Here is a 19472-nt window from a genome sequence, read left to right as displayed (position 1 = left end):
ATTCCACAATCAGCTATGAAAACAAACACTCATGCATTTCCCCTAAAGACATGTGATGTGTGGATAATGTACATGAATGCAGTAATAAACCCCTAACTAATTGCAACTTAATTATGTACATCTGAATCCATATTAAAATCATACACAGGTGACTTAAGTTGCATCCAGTTTGTGATAGAACAGCACATAATGGAGAGAGTAATCTTAACTGCAATGAAAAGCTTAGCAATGCAGCAGATACCTAACCGATGCCAGGTGTATGATACTGGAGCCCATTCAGGTGAAAAATACAGGCAGAAATTACAGCTTTTATGGACTTGAGGATTTATTTGATGACCTCTAGCTGAGGTTCCCAGGACCACACACAGGGAGAGATATTTCTTTAGCAGCGTAACATATTTCTGCTTATTGACATGTTCTGGCTACCACATAGTTTTTCTATGCATAATCAAATTTACGTTACTACGAATTTCTCTGTAAATTCTTTGTTGTGCTGCGTTTTACTCATCGCTTATTTTTGTTTACATTGTATAAACATGCTAGCTGGGACGTCTGAAACTCTAGTCCTTTAAATTATCAGAACAAACCACTCATTTATTTACATGTCTGTACTTATTTTCGTTTCTAGTTCATTGGAATATACAAGCACCAGATGAAAACCTAATGTCAGCTACATGTTGAAATTTAAACCTCATCTTCATTCACCACTATGAACTAGGTAAGCAAGCCAAGGCAGAGGGGAAAATCAGGCTAGACATGGCTTCACCCTCATTCTCAAAAACCCAAATCCACTGACAGGAAGACTGTTTCTAGTTATTTCACGGTGATTCACTGTGAGTCCACACATGTTATTTTTATCAGGTCTCTCCTGGGATTGTGCAGCGGATGCAGATGGCTATGGTACAATCTGTTGCAAACCAGGGTACAGGGAAACCCTCGTTTCAGCTGGAAACAGATAAATGGTGCACAATTTTACAGCATAAAGTCCATGGTAGCATGTCAGAATGCAATGTTAGAGAAGGAAGGGGTAATATAGTCCAGATGCAAAAGTGATGCAACTAGATCTGAAGAGCCCTGAAGAAAAGAAGCAGGGATGTGTGTGCATTTAGACAATGTCTATGCATGTACTGGGGTTAAAACACATGGGAACGAGGCCACCTGCTGTATAAATATGCTAGAAGACAAAAGATGTGCTGGATTTAGCTCCAGAGCTTGTTTTTGATTCTTCCCATCTGATGGCTGAAGATTATTGTTCCATTATGGATCAACAGGGGCTTTCTATGGAATGAGAAACAGTGAAAAAAAGAAAAAAGAAAAGAAAAAAAAACAAGAAAAAAAATTCACACACACACTTTTGGCAGACACAGATGCAAGGACTGGGATGGAAGCAGAGGTGATTTATTATATTTACAGTGTCAAGCTGAAACAGTGGGCCGATATCAAGTGGAGTTGGGCCAATCACATTGCTCCTATTTACAAATCCATTGAGGTTAAAGTCCTAAAAGACCACTGATCTCCAAACTCCAGGTCATTCCACACACCACTTGCTCACTGTATACTGCTTTTACTTAAGGAGGCAGGTTGGATGTGACGTAAGTTGAATCCATTCATCCAAGTGTACATTGTCACTCATGGAACTTATGGAACTGCATACATGTAGCACCAGGTTTCAGCTGCTAATGGTCCATATCCAGGTTTTTCTCCTGTTAATATCATGCTGTATTTCCTTGTTCAGAGTCTTCGATGTTGTAGGTGACTTGCATGATGGTTTTAGATTGTCAACAAGCAATGCTTCCAGCACAAAAACATGTCTTTGCCGGCTTGCACTGTCAGTGTGATATAATTTATCTGGAATGATAGGTGCATATATTTGGTAGTCAAAACTGAATAAATTTGAATCATGTGCAGTATTATTTCAATAAGATAGTCTAGCTTATAAATAAGTTAACAATATATAATACAACTGTATACTTTATTTTACGGGACTTAACATGATACAAAAATATTGATCACAGTGGTTTTTTTTTCTTTGCAGAGATTCGAAATGAATGCTGTGAACAAGGGAGATTCAAAACATTTCATGGCAATAAATTATATAATCATAATCATCTGACAAATAACGAAAAGACAATTCAGTTAAAACAATGAAAAAACATGGCTCCAGCCTTAGAAAATTTCTCTCTGTCCTTAATAGCTCACCCCATGCTTGATATGTGGGGTTAAATGTGGACATTTCTTGTCTCCCACTTACTCCACACTAGTCCACATGACTAGCACATGTGAGTCAGATAAGCAGCGGCCGAACATTAGCACTGCTCCAAATGCCAGCGTGTCCGTAAGCATTCAGCGCTACCTGCACTGTTGGTTGTGTTTAGTTCAGTCTCCCCCAGTATGTGGGTATACAGTGACACAGTTGCTCACTGAAATACTCATTATCCTTACATCTCCTTTTCCTGGGGTCCACGTTACACGGCGGCCAGACACAACTAACAATAAGAAAGGGAAAAAATGGTATTACTATCTGATATTATCACTGTAGCATGTAAGTGCAGCAGTAATATTTTGTACGGTTTTCAAATAATAAAAATCAACAACAGTCACAGAATTACTTGAATTATTTGATAGGATAATACAACTGAAAAATTATAAAATTATGAAATTGAAGCAAATATACAGTAAATCTTTGACAAAATAAAGGTAAACATATAAAAATAAACTGCATTGTAAGATAATATGGAAAAATACAACATTGCTAAAACATTTCCATAAACGGTAACACTTTACAAAAAGGTTTAATTTACGTTAACTACATTAGTTAACATGAACTAACGATGAACAATACTTCTAAATAATTTAATTAATTTAATTAATGTTAATTTCTTTCAACATTTAATTTCAATACATATATATGAATGGCTGCCCTGTCATCATAATTCATATAGAAAAGTGTGGAAATTTCATGCAGGGCTGACCATTGTAATGAAAGGGCCTTAATTACCCATAATTCTGCAAAGTGTTTACTGTACATACATTAAATCCATCAACATTTTTGGTATTAGTGTGAATAGCATATGACACTTTGCATAAAACAATAACAACCTTTAATATTTATCTTTACACTTGCTAATGTAATTAAACTTTAGTTAATCATGGATTTCACATAATTATGAACAAACAAAAAATTCGTTTTAAGGCCCCGATATACTTAAAGCGTAATTGAAGAAAGGTTCCGAACTGTTAACTGATAACTGATGTGATGTCATTTCGATTCAAATCAGGTAAAAAATCTGAGTTTGTTTCTGGAATTCAAAACGGATTGCCAAAGCGAACTTTACAGAAAAATTTGCTCCGGTTGGTAAACTCCTTTGAACTACGATTGGTCCGAAGCAATTATATAATAGGTGGGTGCTCTGAGGCTCCGCCTTCTTTGAAATGGAAATATTCTCTGGTTCATTTCTTCTGTTCAGTCCGTCGAAGGTCAGGCGCAAATAAAAACTTCAACCCACTGGACAGCTGCTTTTATAGTAAAAATTCTAATTGAAAGCAACAATTTCCAGATTTTTAATGTTTAATGCTATAAAGCTGCTTACTTGAAAGTAATATATTCTATAAAGTGGTATATATATGTGATGTGACTGCCAAATTGCAGAACTCGTGCAAACATTTGCACACAAAGCTAAAATCAGATGCTATCTAATATGCTGTCATTTTTTGTTGTATAGAGGAATGCGAGCAGCACATATTTACATTTGCATATTTACATATGCATGGGAATGCTTCCGAAAAGACTTTTCAAACTTCTTTTTAGCCCTAAGCGAAGAACGGAAAAGAGCTTTGCCGTGAGTTTATATGGGCCTTTAGGGAGAACCAGCAACACAGCAACATAGGCTCAAGTCCAATGATGCAAGTTTGGGGTCCAATGGCAGATTGTTATGACATCTCTGTCAGTCTCTCAAAAGTCATTTTACATTTGATAAATAACAGACAACTTTTCTCACCTGCATGTGGCTGGGTGGAACCGACTCCCTTTTAAGAAGCACTTGTTAGGAGACTCTGTGCATTCACACACACATTTGGTGCGGTTGAGAGGATGACTCCTAGGACACACCTTGGCGCAGGTGCACTGGCAGGTGTCCTTGTTGAAACTCTGATGAGACCCGCAGGAGGAGGGCTGCGCTTTACACGCACACTGACAGGTGTTCTTGTCCAGGTAGTGGAGTGGTCCACAGTCTGCCGTTCTCAGCTCTTTTCGGCACACACACTGACAGGTCTCCTCATCCAGCTCTTTGTCCGGGCCACAAAAGTCCTGCTCAGTGTCTGCAGATGGAGAGAAGATAAATAGAAGTTCTATCATGACAGCTCTATGAAGGTTTTTAGCATGCTAACACCGTGTCCTAACCAGAGGCGATACGATAAGATTACAGCGACAAATAATTTGTCTGTCCACAATAGACGCGACGCGACACGACTGCGAGATGCGTCAAAATCAATCAAAACCCACAGCCAATCAGAACAGCGCGAGGGCGGAGTCTCGCGGTAAGTGCACAGCACCAGAGAGTAATTTTGACGGCAATCGCAAGAAAATGGATAAGTAGGCTATGTAATCAAATTCACAAATATTACACCATTTAAACATTATTAAAAATACATAGGCTACTGAGTTACTAAAACAATCTTTGTCAAAGAATACACTTGTTTGTTCACAGTTTGAACGTTCTTGTTTCCATTTGTTAAATTTCAAGATCTGAGGTGAATTATCCATTGTTGCTTTTACAGATACAAAGCTGGGAGCACTAAATGATATTCAAAGTCACATTGCATGCTTTTAAAATTAAATAAAGTACATAAACTGTACCTGAGATTATCACTGCCACACTTTGTGTTTGTTGTTCTAGACGCGACGTCGCAGAAAAATAGAAACCGTTTCTAAAATAGAATTGTCGCATGTCGCCGTCACTGCTGGTTAGGACAAAAACTCTGATTAACATGGAAAAGATAGGCTAACTTTTATTGCGCGTTGCGTGTAGTTTGGACACGGTGTAATGGATATGACAATGGTAATGTATTTGTTCTTGGCGAAAAAGATCTGCTACACTGCTGCTACTGATATTACTGATGCTGTTGAGTATTGCTGTTTTTGTAGGTTGCAGGAACTTGCTACTGCCAATACATACACTGATATGTACACTTGCAACAAAATGATATCTATGAAAAGTTTCAGTCTGGATTCAGATCGCATCATAGCACTGAAACTGCGCTCGTTAAAATCACAAATGATTTACTTTTAGCTTCTGACCAAGGCTGTATCTCAATACTAGTTTTACTTGATCTTAGTGCTGCGTTCGATACTATAGATCACACATTACTCTTAGATCGACTACAAAATTATACTGGTGTTCAAGGACAAGCACTAAGCTGGTTCAAATCATACCTATCTGACCGCTACCATTTTGTCTATTTAAATGGAGAAAAATCGATCATAACTCCAGTAAACTATGGAGTGCCGCAGGGATCTGTATTAGGCGCTCTGTTATTCTCAATATATATGATGCCACTTGGAAATATTATAAGGAAACATGGAATTAGTTTCCATTGTTATGCTGATGAAACTCAAATATATATTTCATCACGGCCGGATGAAAACGCTAAATTTTCCAAATTGACAGAGTGTGTTAAAGATATAAAAGATATAAAATTTTCTTTTATTAAATCCAGACAAGACAGAGGTAATACTTATCGGTTCAAAAAAACGCCCACAAAACCTCGCACAATACAACTTTAACATCATAGGATGTCCTGTTACTTTATCCTCTACAGTAAAAGACCTGGGTGTTATACTCGATTGCAACCTGTCTTTTGAAAATCATATTTCATATGCTACAAAAACAGCCTTTTTCCACATTAGAAACATTGCTAAGCTACGTAATATGCTATCAGTTTCTGATGCAGAAAAGTTAGTTCATGCATTCATGACCTCGAGACTGGATTACTGTAATGCTTTATTAGCTGGTTGTCCTGCATCCTCAATAAACAAGCTACAGTTAGTCCAAAATGCCGCCGCTACAGTTCTTACGAGATCAAGAAAATATGATCATATAACACCGATTTTATCATCACTGCATTGGTTACCTATAAAGTTCCGTATTAATTACAAGGTATTGCTACTGACTTATAAAGCCCTAAACGGCTTAGCTCCAGTCTATTTAACGGATCTTCTATCGCCCTTTAATCCATCGCGCTCTTTAAGATCACTAAATTCAAGGCTTTTGGTCATACCTACGATATCCAGAACCAAAGGAGGGAGAGCATTTTCACATTTGGCTCCAAAACTCTGGAATAGTCTTCCTGATACTGTTCGTTGCTCAGACTCGCTCTCCCAGTTTAAAACTAGATTAAAGTCGCATCTCTTCAGCCAGGCATTCATATAATCTTACAGTTCAAACTACAATCCGGCCTCTAGCTCATAAATGCCAGAGGAGAACTGGCCCCCGACTGAGCCTGGGTTCTCCCAAGGTTTTTTTTTTCTCCATTAGGTCACCTGATGGAGTTTTAGGACACCATTAGGTCACTTGATGGAGTTTTTGCCACTGTTGCCTTTGGCTTGCTCAGTTGGGGATATTTTGGGGATATTTAATTTAATTTTATCAATCAATAAATTCCTCTTGAAACAAACTTTGTTGTATTATTTTAATTTAATACTGTGAAGCTGCTTTGATACAATCTGTATTGTGAAAAGCGCTATACAAATATACTTGACTTGATATGCTGCTGTTGAGCATGTGAGACGTGACATACTGCTTCAGCACAAATAGGATATATAGCAGATCTATACAGGAAGTGGGGAAGGTGCAGGGTTTCAGAGGAACTCTGAAAGTGCGCTGCAAACTGCTAAAGTGAATGCTACCTATTTAAATGTTGAGAAGCAAGTTCATTGGCTGCTGATGTAACATTAACCAATCAGCTTGAGCCATGTAGATAGCGATGTAAATATCATCAGTTATGTTAAAGACCCATGAGTCTGCACCATCTAGAGTTTCATGATAGAGCTTCTTATTTTACATTACAACATATTTTTACATTTGTGAGGAAATCTTTGGTCAATGCTATGGAATGCCGGGCCAATTCCCAGAGCGTTACGCAAGTAAAGAACAATGTCCAGCATGCATATTTGTCAGACATGATAAAATGTTTAGAAATACAGTGTTTCTACCCAGCATTCCTCATGCTACCCCCAAAGGCATAAACAGATGTTTTTCTTTACAACTCGATGAAAACAAATTCAGTGGCTAATTCAACTCTGCCACAGTATATTGCTTTCTTTGTTTTGGAGTACCCAAAATGGCCTAAAAATTTGACTGATGAGAGAGAGTGAATTATTGTCACTGGTGTTTGTGATTGCTAATGATTAAACACATAGTGGACACATTATGAAGAATCAATCTTTAGTGGAAAGAGTTTACAAACTGCCTAATAAACTTTTTGCAAGCATGTTGTTGCTCCACATGTGCAGGGAATCTTGCAAAATTGACAAAATGTTATGTCATTTAAACCAGAATGATTTGAACATTTAGGGGCCAGATTTAGGGCAAATAGCATGAGAGCACAATTAGGAAACCTTAGGAAATCACCTTGCATGATTCAATTAAATACTCTCCTCCCATAGATATTGCGTCTGAAAGGGAAACTTCTCAGTCAGTCGCAAAAATAACACTGCGTGTCTTAAGTAAATCCTGACAGTAGTTGTTTTGTTTTTTTTACACCAAAAGAGGTAATCATGGCAAGGCAATGGTATTTTTAGTGTGGTTTGCCGTTGCCATTTCAAGACATTTCTCTTGGGAAACTGCTCAGTTACGGTAAATAAAAACGTTTTGGTTTTCACTGGAAAGGTACCATGCTGGTCTGATTTTGTTGCAGTGACCACATTTTAAAAAAAAACTTTCACAACACAGGGGGATTTTTTTATTTTATTTTTAAATGTCACTCTGGATTAAACTCACATATGATTTCATAGAATGTATTCCCTTTGAGAGATATGGGGTTTACCTCATTTACCATACTTGAGATTCCAGTCTGCATTCGTATTGGTTAAAATAGCATGGAGAGCACATTTTTGCAGGTGTTGGATTTAGAACACCTATAGTGTTCTGAAACACTTTTAGGGTATTATGAGGTTGGCTAAATGAGGTTGGATATATAATTTGGTTAATTGGACTTGAGCAATCTTTGTGCAACTGCTTTGACATGACATTCATTTTGTCTGGACCTATAATGCATTCAAGATACAACAAAAACCCTAAAAAAATGCATTTAAAATGTTTTTGAAAATAATGCATAAGATATGTAATCAAAGAAAATATGTTGTTACTTTTGTCAAGTCACAGTTTTGAAAAATGGATCAATTCAAACCACACAAATAAAAATGTTAATGTACATACACAAAATAAAAAATATCATATTCTGCAAAAGGCTGCTTCACAAGCACCAAACACAGTCCAGCCAAAGTTGCACGCTCTGACAGCAATCAGTGTTTATGCAGTGTTGCTCTGTGCTGGTCAAGCCACACAACTGCTCTCAAAGCATTTCAGCAATGTTTATGTTTATGTTAATGTTAAGACATACAGAACAGAGAGAGAGAGAGAGAGAGAGAGAGAGAGAGAGAGAGAGAGAGAGAGAGAGAGAGAGAGAGAGAGAGTTCACACTGTAGTGTGACTGTAGAGTGTACTGGAGACCCCTACCCCTGAAATAACCCCTACACTTTACATCAGTAGCATCAGTTCCTCTTACGTAACCTGCCACTGCAGCTGAGGAAGATCTCGCTACCTTTGAAGTGAGCATTTATATGTTCGAACATATGAAATTACACAGCTGGAAAGAGGTACATCTGTAGTGCTTAGCTATTAGTAGTTAAAGTAATCTGACCTGCAAGATAATGTGCTAGCAGGGTGTACTATAAAGCTTTTCTGTCAAGGACTGAGCCAAGTACTGTAAAAGGTGATGTGGGATATTTCCATGAAGCAAGCAACAAGAATAACAATCCCGACATTCCTTTTAGTGTGTCTGCTTTAGCAAAGATTAATTTCACCTGTGTTTCACTCCCTATAACTGCTACAGAGGAGCTGAATGCAAATCTATTATTCCACTTCACTATGACAGTCAACAAAATTGGCCAGCATACTATAGCATTATAACCATCTGCAACCAAATCAACTTGTCTTTTCAAATTTAATATAGTGCCCCAATATGTGTGCAGCAGTTTGCACTCACGCATGCAGTATATATTTGTCTATTTCGGAAACTGCTATCTGCTCTTCTTGAGACTCAATACTACATGTTAGCCTTAGGGTCTTCTGACTGCATAGCTTATGCATTATTATGGTGTGTGCATAAACCAACAGACTGCTATTTCCATCTTAGGTTTGACCTGTCACATTTACTAAGCGTAAAGAAGACAAGTATGTCACTACCATTGCACTGAACCTGAATTACGTCTTGCTCCACTTGAACCAGAACTCTGGTTTGAGATCGATTATAAGGCTGAGAATGAGACATTATTCCATTTTAACCATGTACACTTTGCTGGGGATTTTTTTTAAAATTATTATTTAAATGATGGGCAGTTTTACCTTCTACAGAAACTCAACAGTGTTTTTGTAGGCCTTGTTTTGATGACAAGTAGACAAGGGTATTGATTGCTGGAATTGAGTGTTGTTTTTTTTGGCAACAATTTAGAGTTTATTCTGTGATTGTGATCTGCCATAATGACAAACTATTTCCTATATTACAGAATGGCACTGGTACCACCCAGTCCAACGGCATATTCATTCATTTGTTCGTAAACATTTTTGTTTGAATTAATAAATGAGTACATTACATATGAATATATATTAATACATACACACATTATGTATGTATGTATTTATATGAATGAATGAATGAATGAATGAATGAATGAATGAATGAATGAATGAATACTTTGTATAATTCATTCATTAAAGTTACTGCATAAAAGTCCAAAGAAATGTGATAAATGAGCCGGTTTGGTATACTTGGGATTTGCCCAATACAAATATGTTTTGCTCAGCAAGAAAAAAATTTGAGGGAACTCTGATTACATGCAAAGTAAAATTTGTCATAACATACTAAATGCTTCAAATAATTTCAGTGCAAGTCGTGACATTTGGGAATACAGACATAAATAAACTAGCCAAAACCCTCAATATAATAATTCCTCTTTTTTTCTTTTTTTTTTTGATATACACTCACCGGCAACTTTGTTAGTTACACCTAGCTAGTACTGGGCTGGACCCATGTTTCCCTTTAGAACTGCATTAATTCATCATAGCATAGATTCAACAAGGAGCTGGAAACATTCCTCAGAGAATTTTGTCCATATTGACATGATAACACAGTTGCTACAGATTTGTTGGCTGCACATCCATGATGCAAATCTCCCATTTTACCACATCCCAAAGGTGCTCTATTGGATTGAGATTGGGTGACAGTAGAGGCCATTTGACTAGTGAACTCATATCATGTTCAATAAAAGAGTTTGCGATGATTTGAGCTTTGTGACATGGTGCATTATCCTGCTGGAAGTAACCATCAGAAGATGGGTACACTGTGGTCATAAAGGGATAGATATGGTCAGCAACAATACTCAGGCTGTGGTGTTTAAACAATGCTTAATTGGTACTAAGGGGCCCAAAGTGTAAAAGAAAAGAAAGTCTCCCCCACACCATTACACCACCAGCATGAACTGTTGATGCAAAGCAGGATGGATCCATACTTTCAAGTTGTTACACCAAATTCTGACCCTACCATCTAAATGTTGCATCAGAAATCAAGACTCATGCAATGTTTTTCCAATCTTCCATTGTCCAACTTTGATGAGCCTCTGCAAATTGTAGCCTCATTTTCCTGTTCTTAGTTGACAGGAGTGGCACCTGGTGTGATGATCTGATGCTGTAGCCCATCTGCTTTAAGGTTCGATGTGTTGTGCATTCAGAGATGCTCTTCTGCAAACCTCAGTTGTAACAAGTGGTTTTTGAGTTACTGTTGCCTTTCTGTCAGCTTGAACCAGTGTGGCCATTCTCCTCTGACCTCTGGCATCAACACGGGATTTTCGCCCGCAGAACTGGTACTCACTGAATATTTTCTCTTTTTCAGACCATTATGTAAACTCTAGAGCAGGGGTGCCCAATCCTGCTCCTGCCGATCGACTGTCCTGGGGTGCGTTTCCCGAACAACGACGTAACTCGCTGCTTAACTACCATAGTACGATGCATCGTTGAAGAAATCAACTAGTCAGTCACGACTGTTTCCCGAAACTGTATTGTCGCAAAGTGGTCGTTCAACCACGTTGGTTTATGACGTCACGCACGTGATGGAGTAATAACTTATTTTAATGAATCTGTTTGAGATCGAATTAACCCTAGATGTTTTGCGATAAATTACAGACATGATATCTGAGGACTATTTCTCATTTTTCACAGTTATTTTGCTTTATTTCCAGACACAGTCATAGGCTCGTTCTTACATAGTAGAGCACGTTCGCACTCTTCAAAAAACGGTGCTTTAAATCTCTTGACAAACTAAAAGATGTAAATGACATTTGTATGTATTCTAAATAAAAGACACAGGTTGTACTGAATGTCAGCTTGCTTATTTTTCTCAAGATGAGGATTTATAAAGTCCACATGTCATGCAAACTAGAAACTATGCTTCTAACCACAGGTCGAGAGCTGTCATTCCAACTATACAACTTTGCGATGCTGGGGTGCGTTTCCCGTACAACTATATAGCTCGCTGCTTAACTACCATAGTATGATGCATCGTTGGAGAAATCAACTAGCTAGTCACGACTGTTTCCCGAAACCGTATGTCGCAAAGTATCGTTCAACCACGTTGGTTTATGACGTCTCGCACGTGGTGGACTAATAACTATTTTTAATTAATCTGTTTGAGATCGAATTAACGCTAGATTTTGTCATATAAGTTACAGACATGGCATCTGAAGACCATTTCAAATTTTTCTCAGTTATTTGCTTTATTACCAGACTCAATATTTGGCTCGTTCTTACATAGTAGAGCACGTTCGCACATGCGCAGTCTTCAAAAACGGTGCTTTAAATCTCTTGACAAACTAAAAGACGTAAATGACATTTGTATATATTCTAAATAAATAACACGGGTTGTACTGAATGTCAGCTTGCTTATTTTGCTAAAGATAAGGATTTATTCAGTCTACATCTCATGTAAACTAGAAACTATGCTTCTAACCACAGCTCGAGAGCTGTCGTTCCAACCACACAAGTTTGCGATGCTGTTTGCGAACGTTCGTTGGAACGATGGTTTCGGGAAACACCAAATCGTTGAACTATGCTGATAACAACGGAACTTGCGACCATAGTTGGCTAACGATGCTTTCGGGAAACGCACCCCTGTTTGTGAATGTTCGTTAGAACGATGGTTTCGGGAAACACTGACTCGTTGAACTATGCTGATAACGACGGAACTTGCGAACATAGTTGGCTAACGATGCTTTTTGGAAACGCACCCCTGCACAGTTCATCTCAAACCCTAATCAAACACACCGGAAGCAACCAATTAACGTCTTCAGGATCACTTGAAAATTAAAGGCAGGTGTTTTTTATTAGGGTTGGAGATGAACTGTGCAGAACTCAAGCATGAAAATCTCAGTAGATTAGCAGTTTCTGAAATACTCATACCAGCCCATCTGGCACCAACAATTATGCAACGTTCAATGTACTTAAATCTCCTTTCTTCCCCATTCTGATGCTCACTTTGAATTACAGCAGATCGTCTTGACCATGTCTAAATGCATTGATTTGCTGCCATGTGATTGGCTGATTAGATATTTGCATTAACAAGCAGTTGAACACGTGTGTCTAAGAAAAGTGGCCGCTAAGTGTATGGCAAAATGTCAACAAAAATTATCTAAAGAAGAGAAGTTCTGTCATCCGTCTCTTTTTGGGTCCCTCTTTCAGTGGGTTTGTTTCTCTTTTATACAGTCGCATGTAGACACACATGAAAAACACAGCATTGTAAGGCTGTGAACGTGCATTAGCACTTACCAGAATGTGGTTTTGAAAGGGTGTCGGGCACCGGCTCACATCTGCATAAGCGATTACTCCAGCTGTGATTTTTTGGGCATGTTTTATTTGCCACATGACATCTGTGGAGGAAATAAGTGATTAGCAAGGAGACAGACGGTAGCGTGGGATTTGTATATAAAAAAATCCACAATAAAAGGCAAAAACACAAAAAAGATTTAGATGTTGACCTAACTATTATAACTCAGAAACTGATATTTCATTGACACATCTCTTTTGATCACAGGGTGTGTGTCTAAACCTTGCTGCAAATTAGGCTGTTTGCTTTAGTTGATTCAATAGTAAAATTACCTACTTTCAAAGAGGACATGGAAGATGACCTCACTGTCTACAAATATATTTTATTCAGATCACTCACTTCACTTAATTTCTTAACTAAACACACCTCAAATGAACTTTCCTTTTCTGAAGAAAAAAACTAAACAAAACATTTTATACTGTGTTCTTAATTTGGCATGACTCTGTCAGTCTATCAACAGGATGGAAGAGTCAGAGCTATTTAAGACAGAAGGAAGGAGGGAGTGATGCTATCAGGGTCTTTTGCTGTCCTGCTAACCAGTAGCACATGGAGTAGTTGGCATGGACGTGGAATGAAGTAGAAGCACACTACAGTCCTTTAAATCATGAACAGAACTGGTCAGATTCTTTCAAATAGCTTATTCAGATGCCACAATACTGCAATATGCAGAGCCTGATTCCACAAAGTGCAACATGTTCCTGGATCATCATCTTTGTTGATCCTGGAACAACATTCCAATCATCCAATCAGATTTGAGGGACAAGTTGACATTTTATGTCAAGTTTTATGTCAACCCTTACAATCAGGGTTAGGTGCTTCTGCATCAATGTTATTCACCAACTATTTCCCTCTGATTTTAGGAATAATTTATGGGTAGGGTTAGGTTTAGGGAACAGGAATGTTGTTCCAGGATCAACAAAATATGTTGACCCAGGAAAGCGTCTAACTCTGCAAAATCAGGACGTGCCTGCAATAAAAAACTCTAAATATAATTGTTTTCTTTCAAAATGTAGTATTCAGTTCATAAGTAATACATAAAACGTATACTATGGTCTGTCTGAATACGCGATTCTGGTTGGCTGGAAGGTTGCATCTCACATGACGTGCGGTGAAACATATTTTTGCCATGTCAAGTCATAGACATGCCAGGATCTACTGCATGTAGGAGTGGGATCAATCTGGGCAATCTGATGTTTCAAGACTTTCCGATACTCAGTTCCCAATATAGCTTTTGTAATTCTTTCAAACTTGTGCAATACACTAAGTATTGCAAATCATTTCTGCGATTCAATGTGGTTTCTTACATTTTTAACCGCACAAAGAATATGGAGTATGTGACTTTTGTTTGACATTGCTTGCAAAATACATTTTACATCAAGCTTTTCCTTTTAAACACTCCCCCGCCAACCCTTAACTGAACAACCTTTAGAGGTAATGCATTTTGTAATAAATACAAAAATAAATACTGCCTATTAGGAGGATCCAAACTAAAGTCACAGACTCGCTCAAGCCCATCTTCTTGTCTGCTCTATTATCCATCTATCTTCTCAAGGCTGCAGCAACTGGGCAGTGAAATTACAGGCTTCCCCCAAGATAAACTTTACTCTGGCTTCTCTTTTTTGAAGTGATATGAATCTACAAATTTGGAAAGTGAGTGCTACGCTAAGAGTGGATCAACACTGGTGTGAAATGTTGCTTTTCTTTTCCATTTAAGTGTGGACTGCAAATCCTGCAGGAAAGAAAAAAAATATATGGAGCAATCCATCGAGGAGAGTCCTGTTCTATTAAAACTGTGTGAGGAGGTCATTTCTAAAGCCTCTTTGAATTTCAAGGAATCTTTTTCCATTTGCATGAAGAGTAATCAGTGTATATGCATATGGTTATAAACATCTGCAATGCATTTACATATATCCACAGCCGTAAGGCATCTATAAACTTGCACACTGCGGGACCAAAAGAGATTTATGTTAACTCCATCTGTATATTTTTGGACCATCAATGTTGGGAGTCGAGCCATAAAACATAGATTGTAGCATGCAATATTTTTTATTTATTATTAACATATCAACAAATCCCAGAAACTTAAGCAACAATAATACTCTGTAGTAAAACTGCCACAATCCATTCATTATTCAATGAAACTGAAAGGCCAAGAGCAATGCTTTTCCTGACCGCTAGAAAGACTATGAAGAGAAGGTGGTCAAAATCCTTCAACACTCAAAATATAGTCTGTGCACATTTTCAGTATAGGGGACAGCAGGGATAACTAACAACTGTTTTGGTTTGGGCCCACGTATTAAGAAAATCTTTAGCCTAAAGCTTTGAATGTTTGCATCAGACACCTTTGACGTGTCAGTTGTCATTTCTAATGTCAATTAAATTATTAAATTCATTGAGTTGGATAGAATTAAGGTAGAAGCACACAAAGGTTAAGGTTAAATTCAGTGGGATAAATATTACAGTATAGGTGATGCAGCAAATGTTACACTAGTGAGAAGAGATAACAGTTTCAGTTTAAAATCATCATCAATATCCAAAATTGCTTAAGAAAAAATATTTGTACTTAACTAAATATAAAATACACTAAGTATGCTCCTGATTAATATTATTGAAACTGCCCATATTTTGAGAGTAGGTGAATAATTATATTGTGTGCACAACCATATGTAGCTGTATTGTGGGTTAACTTTGAACTTAGCTAATTTCAAAGTCAAATTTAGACCTACAGACCCTCCTCTCTCCAAATCTAACCTGAGGAAATACCAATCATGAACCAGTCCTCAGAGAGCAAACTTTTTTTCTCCTGAAAAGAAAAAAAAGGATGTGGATGTGAACAATCAGGTTGGGGCCATTCTGTTCTGTATTTTCAAGCCCACTCTATTTATTACTTTGTCACCTCCCTCCTCTTCCCTTAACCACTCTCTCTCTCCTCTCTATTTTCGTGAGTTTAAGTGGCTCAGGCGTAATGTCAGGTCCCCAGGCAGATTTGGTCTCAGATTTATCCAGTGAAAAACCAGGCTCAGATGTGGGTTCTCTTTCTAGATCAGAGAGACACGAGACTTCTCAGTCTGCCCTCAACCTTTGCACTAAGTGTGTTTGTGTGCAGTGTGTGTGTGTGTGTGTGTGTGTGTGTTCAGTCTTACACCCCGCTGAGAACTGACTCGGATGTAACAGCTCCAGTTACAGGTCCACTATCATTAACCTCCCTTGGCTAAAAGGTGACAGGTCAGGACCAGTTAGCATGACCCAAGGCTGGATCAGGTCCAAAGAAAGGCCATTCTCATGGATAGATCATCCCTCCTGTCTGGCTGTCCATGAAATCACTGCTTTTCCATCTAGACAGCATGGGTGATATATTACCCATGTAGAATTGCATGTCAATAAGGGTTTATTCACACTGCACACAAATCTGATTTGGGTTTCATATCTGATCTTTTAGGACTTAATATCCACACTTTCATTTTGCAAATGATGAAATCTGATCTGTTTGTTTGTAGTCAATATGCAGAGTATATGCCTCAGTTGTTATAGTAATGATGTAACTATCAACACAGAAAATAACCATTACAGGGGGTGCACCGATATGAAATTTCTGGCTGATACTGATAAGATGATTTTCATGTTATTTGCTGATATAAATTAGTATAAAATTAAGTCAGCATAAATTAAGAATAAAACACACAAAATTATATTGATCATCTTAAATGCTAAAAGTGAATTTAGGCATCTCAACACTAAAAAGTGCTATACATTATTCAATTAAATGAAAATTTGATTATATAAAATATTGTCTAAAATGTCAAAATAAGAGAAATGAGCACGTACAATTAAATATCCAATATTGCCTGCTATTATGCATGCCGAGTGCAAAAACTAACTCTGATTAAAATGTGGTTTGGACCTGGTGTGTAAAAATCTAAGTTTGTTTGCTGTTCTGACTGAATTTGAGTCAAATACTCTAGAATATCAGAATATCGCTGCCTGTCTGAAGGCATATAATGAAAATTGGAGTAACCATTGAATAAGATGGTTTATGGCAACACAAGTAACATTAGATAATAACACAAGTGTTGATATTGCATCCCACTGAGCACATATATGTGCTTATGTATCTAATGACAGAACAACAAGCTTTATGAAACAACACATCATAACACCATTACATATCAGTCCAGTATGCATTCTAAACTTAAAACATACCATGCACGCTTTTCAAACAGATGTCGGCATGATTAGCTTTGTGAGTTGTTTACTTAGAAAAAGAAAAACAGGTTGTTGAATATCAGAACCGTGAAATAAAGCAAATTGCCGACTAGCCCTGAAACGGTTCAGTGGTAAACTACACATGTACAAGGTTCTCAATGTGTTTTGAATTACCATATGCTCAGTGGCATAAAACAACACATTCCTGAGAACAGAGAGGGGGGATAAAAAGGACTTATGATATGGTCCACGCGAGGTGATGCACTTGCACCTTGCGTAACGCAAAACAGACGAGTCCATTTAGTCTAGCAAGGTGCCACGAAGATAATATATAAGCTAGAATAACTTCGAGAGCATGTTTCTAATACGGCAACACTGTCGTACACGTCCCTTGGCCGCATTGAGACAAATCCTCATTCCCACCTCTACAGTAATTCAACTGCCTGGTCAATAAAGCCCATATGTTGTTTGTTACACAGAGCTGATTTGTTCTTTGCTGGGGGCTGTCTGAAGAGGTCTGCGGCTCAACTGATTTACATTTAAAAGGTTAAAGAGGTTATAAATATCCATTTTCCATATGTTAATGTAAACTACGCTACAAGGGATAGTCGGCCTGCACTTTGAATCATGTTAAAATGCCAAAATCAAGGTCGGCTGTTCAAACAAACACATATTTCACAACCTCTTCACTTTATTTCACAATGCTGAAAACACTACTTATCATACCTACAATAATGGACTGCTAAATGTTCCAGTAATACAAACTATGCAAGAGATTGAAATCAGTGGTGTAACCAGGAGATATGTACAACAGTATAAAGCAGTAAGTGGTGTATAGGTAATTGTATAAAGGTATAGGCATTAAGATATATATTATTTTTACTGGAAAATCATCCTTTTCACCTAAATCATCCTATTTTACACAACATAACCATGGTGTAATTAGAATTTTTTATACTCAATATTGTAAAAATGAACCTTTTTTGATGCACTTAGACATAATACACAAAATAAGATTATTCACAAAAAATGAAATCATTATGCAACACTTAAAAAAACTCAAAACAGTATTACATGATTAGATGAGGCACATTAAAAGCCTTACCAAGGCCAAAATATGTCATTACATCAGTATCCAAGTTAAAGCGGCATTGCTTGCCTACAGTTGAGTCGGGTTACACCATGTCAAAACTAAATAACTTCCTTTGTCATCAGTGAAGTGGTCTACGTGGCAAGACTACAGGAATTTAAGCTGTATACTATAAATATTAAATCAACAGAAGAATGGAATAATGGGATGGTGACTATAATCAACAAATGAAGAGTTTGGTTCCAACACGCGATAAACGCCATTTAAAAAAAAAATTGAGTTCCCGCAAAAATCAGTATTGTAAAGGGTCGGTATTGAAAAGTCCATTTTAAATTTTACGTAAAATGCTATATCCGCCGTGTTATTCTCTCATGTTTTCTCCCTTTCTTTCCAAACCGCGACAAACGCCAGTCTCCTTTCTCTGCAGAATACGATAAATCCGCTCAACCAATCACAGCGCACCATTCCACGCATTGTAAACAGTAACGCGGCGCTCTGAATACACCCGGCATCCTAGTTTTTCCTATCTACTTTGTACTTTTTGATCAATAATCAAACAAAAATGTGTATAATTTTGCCGGCATTGATGAACCTGTGGTGGTTTCTGCGGTAGGGAAGAAACGTAAGCCATCGAAATCTAATCATTTACGTGAGGAGATTAAGAAGACGAGGCACGCGGGAGGAGAAATGCCGGCTGTTGTTTGTTCTCACACGACACGACAGCATCAAACTTCAGTCACGCTGACACGTTAACCCCTGGGGATCTTTTGAAAAACTTTCAATTGTTTTACTCAAAGTCAACGAAAACCGAGCAGGACCAAGCCATTTTACAGATGATCGCCGTCAAAAAAGTTCAGGAGGTATTTCCTAGCGATGGCTGATTGTATGTATTTTTAGTCCAGTCAGTGCCTGTAATAAGATATTGACCGAGTTCAGAGGCTGTCATATGTGGATCAACTTATTTTGTTGTGTATTTTCAACAGTTTCAATATGAAAAATAACTTTTATATTGATTCAATGGATTAAT

At 37.7% G+C, this 19472-nt stretch overlaps 1 protein-coding gene and 1 long non-coding RNA gene across 3 annotated transcripts in view; both read right to left on the bottom strand.

Annotated features, from left to right (window-relative positions):
• Positions 1-1377: 1377 nt before the first annotated feature.
• Positions 1378-19472, bottom strand: part of vegfc (vascular endothelial growth factor c) — a 41076-nt gene continuing 22981 nt past the window's right edge. For both annotated transcript variants that reach the window (XM_082163264.1, XM_082163263.1), the window contains exons 5-7: positions 13095-13195; positions 3999-4317; positions 1378-2486 (exon numbers count right to left, since the gene is read on the bottom strand). In XM_082163264.1, the coding sequence (XP_082019390.1) occupies positions 2372-2486; positions 3999-4317; positions 13095-13195 (535 nt within the window). In that variant the 3' untranslated portion in view covers positions 1378-2371. The remainder of the gene's footprint in view (positions 2487-3998; positions 4318-13094; positions 13196-19472) is intronic.
• On the bottom strand, positions 9601-13077 carry LOC309494059. The gene is made up of 2 exons (XR_014204201.1): positions 12435-13077; positions 9601-11753 (listed from the first exon to the last, which is right to left on the bottom strand). It is a non-coding gene; the product is annotated as an uncharacterized lncRNA (long non-coding RNA).

Source organism: Leuciscus leuciscus (genome assembly GCF_965113295.1).
Source record: "Leuciscus leuciscus genome assembly, chromosome: 3".
Classification (NCBI taxonomy): Eukaryota; Metazoa; Chordata; class Actinopteri; order Cypriniformes; family Leuciscidae; genus Leuciscus; species Leuciscus leuciscus.
Note: the sequence above shows the minus strand (reverse complement) of the source record. Positions and strands in the feature narration are given on the sequence as shown.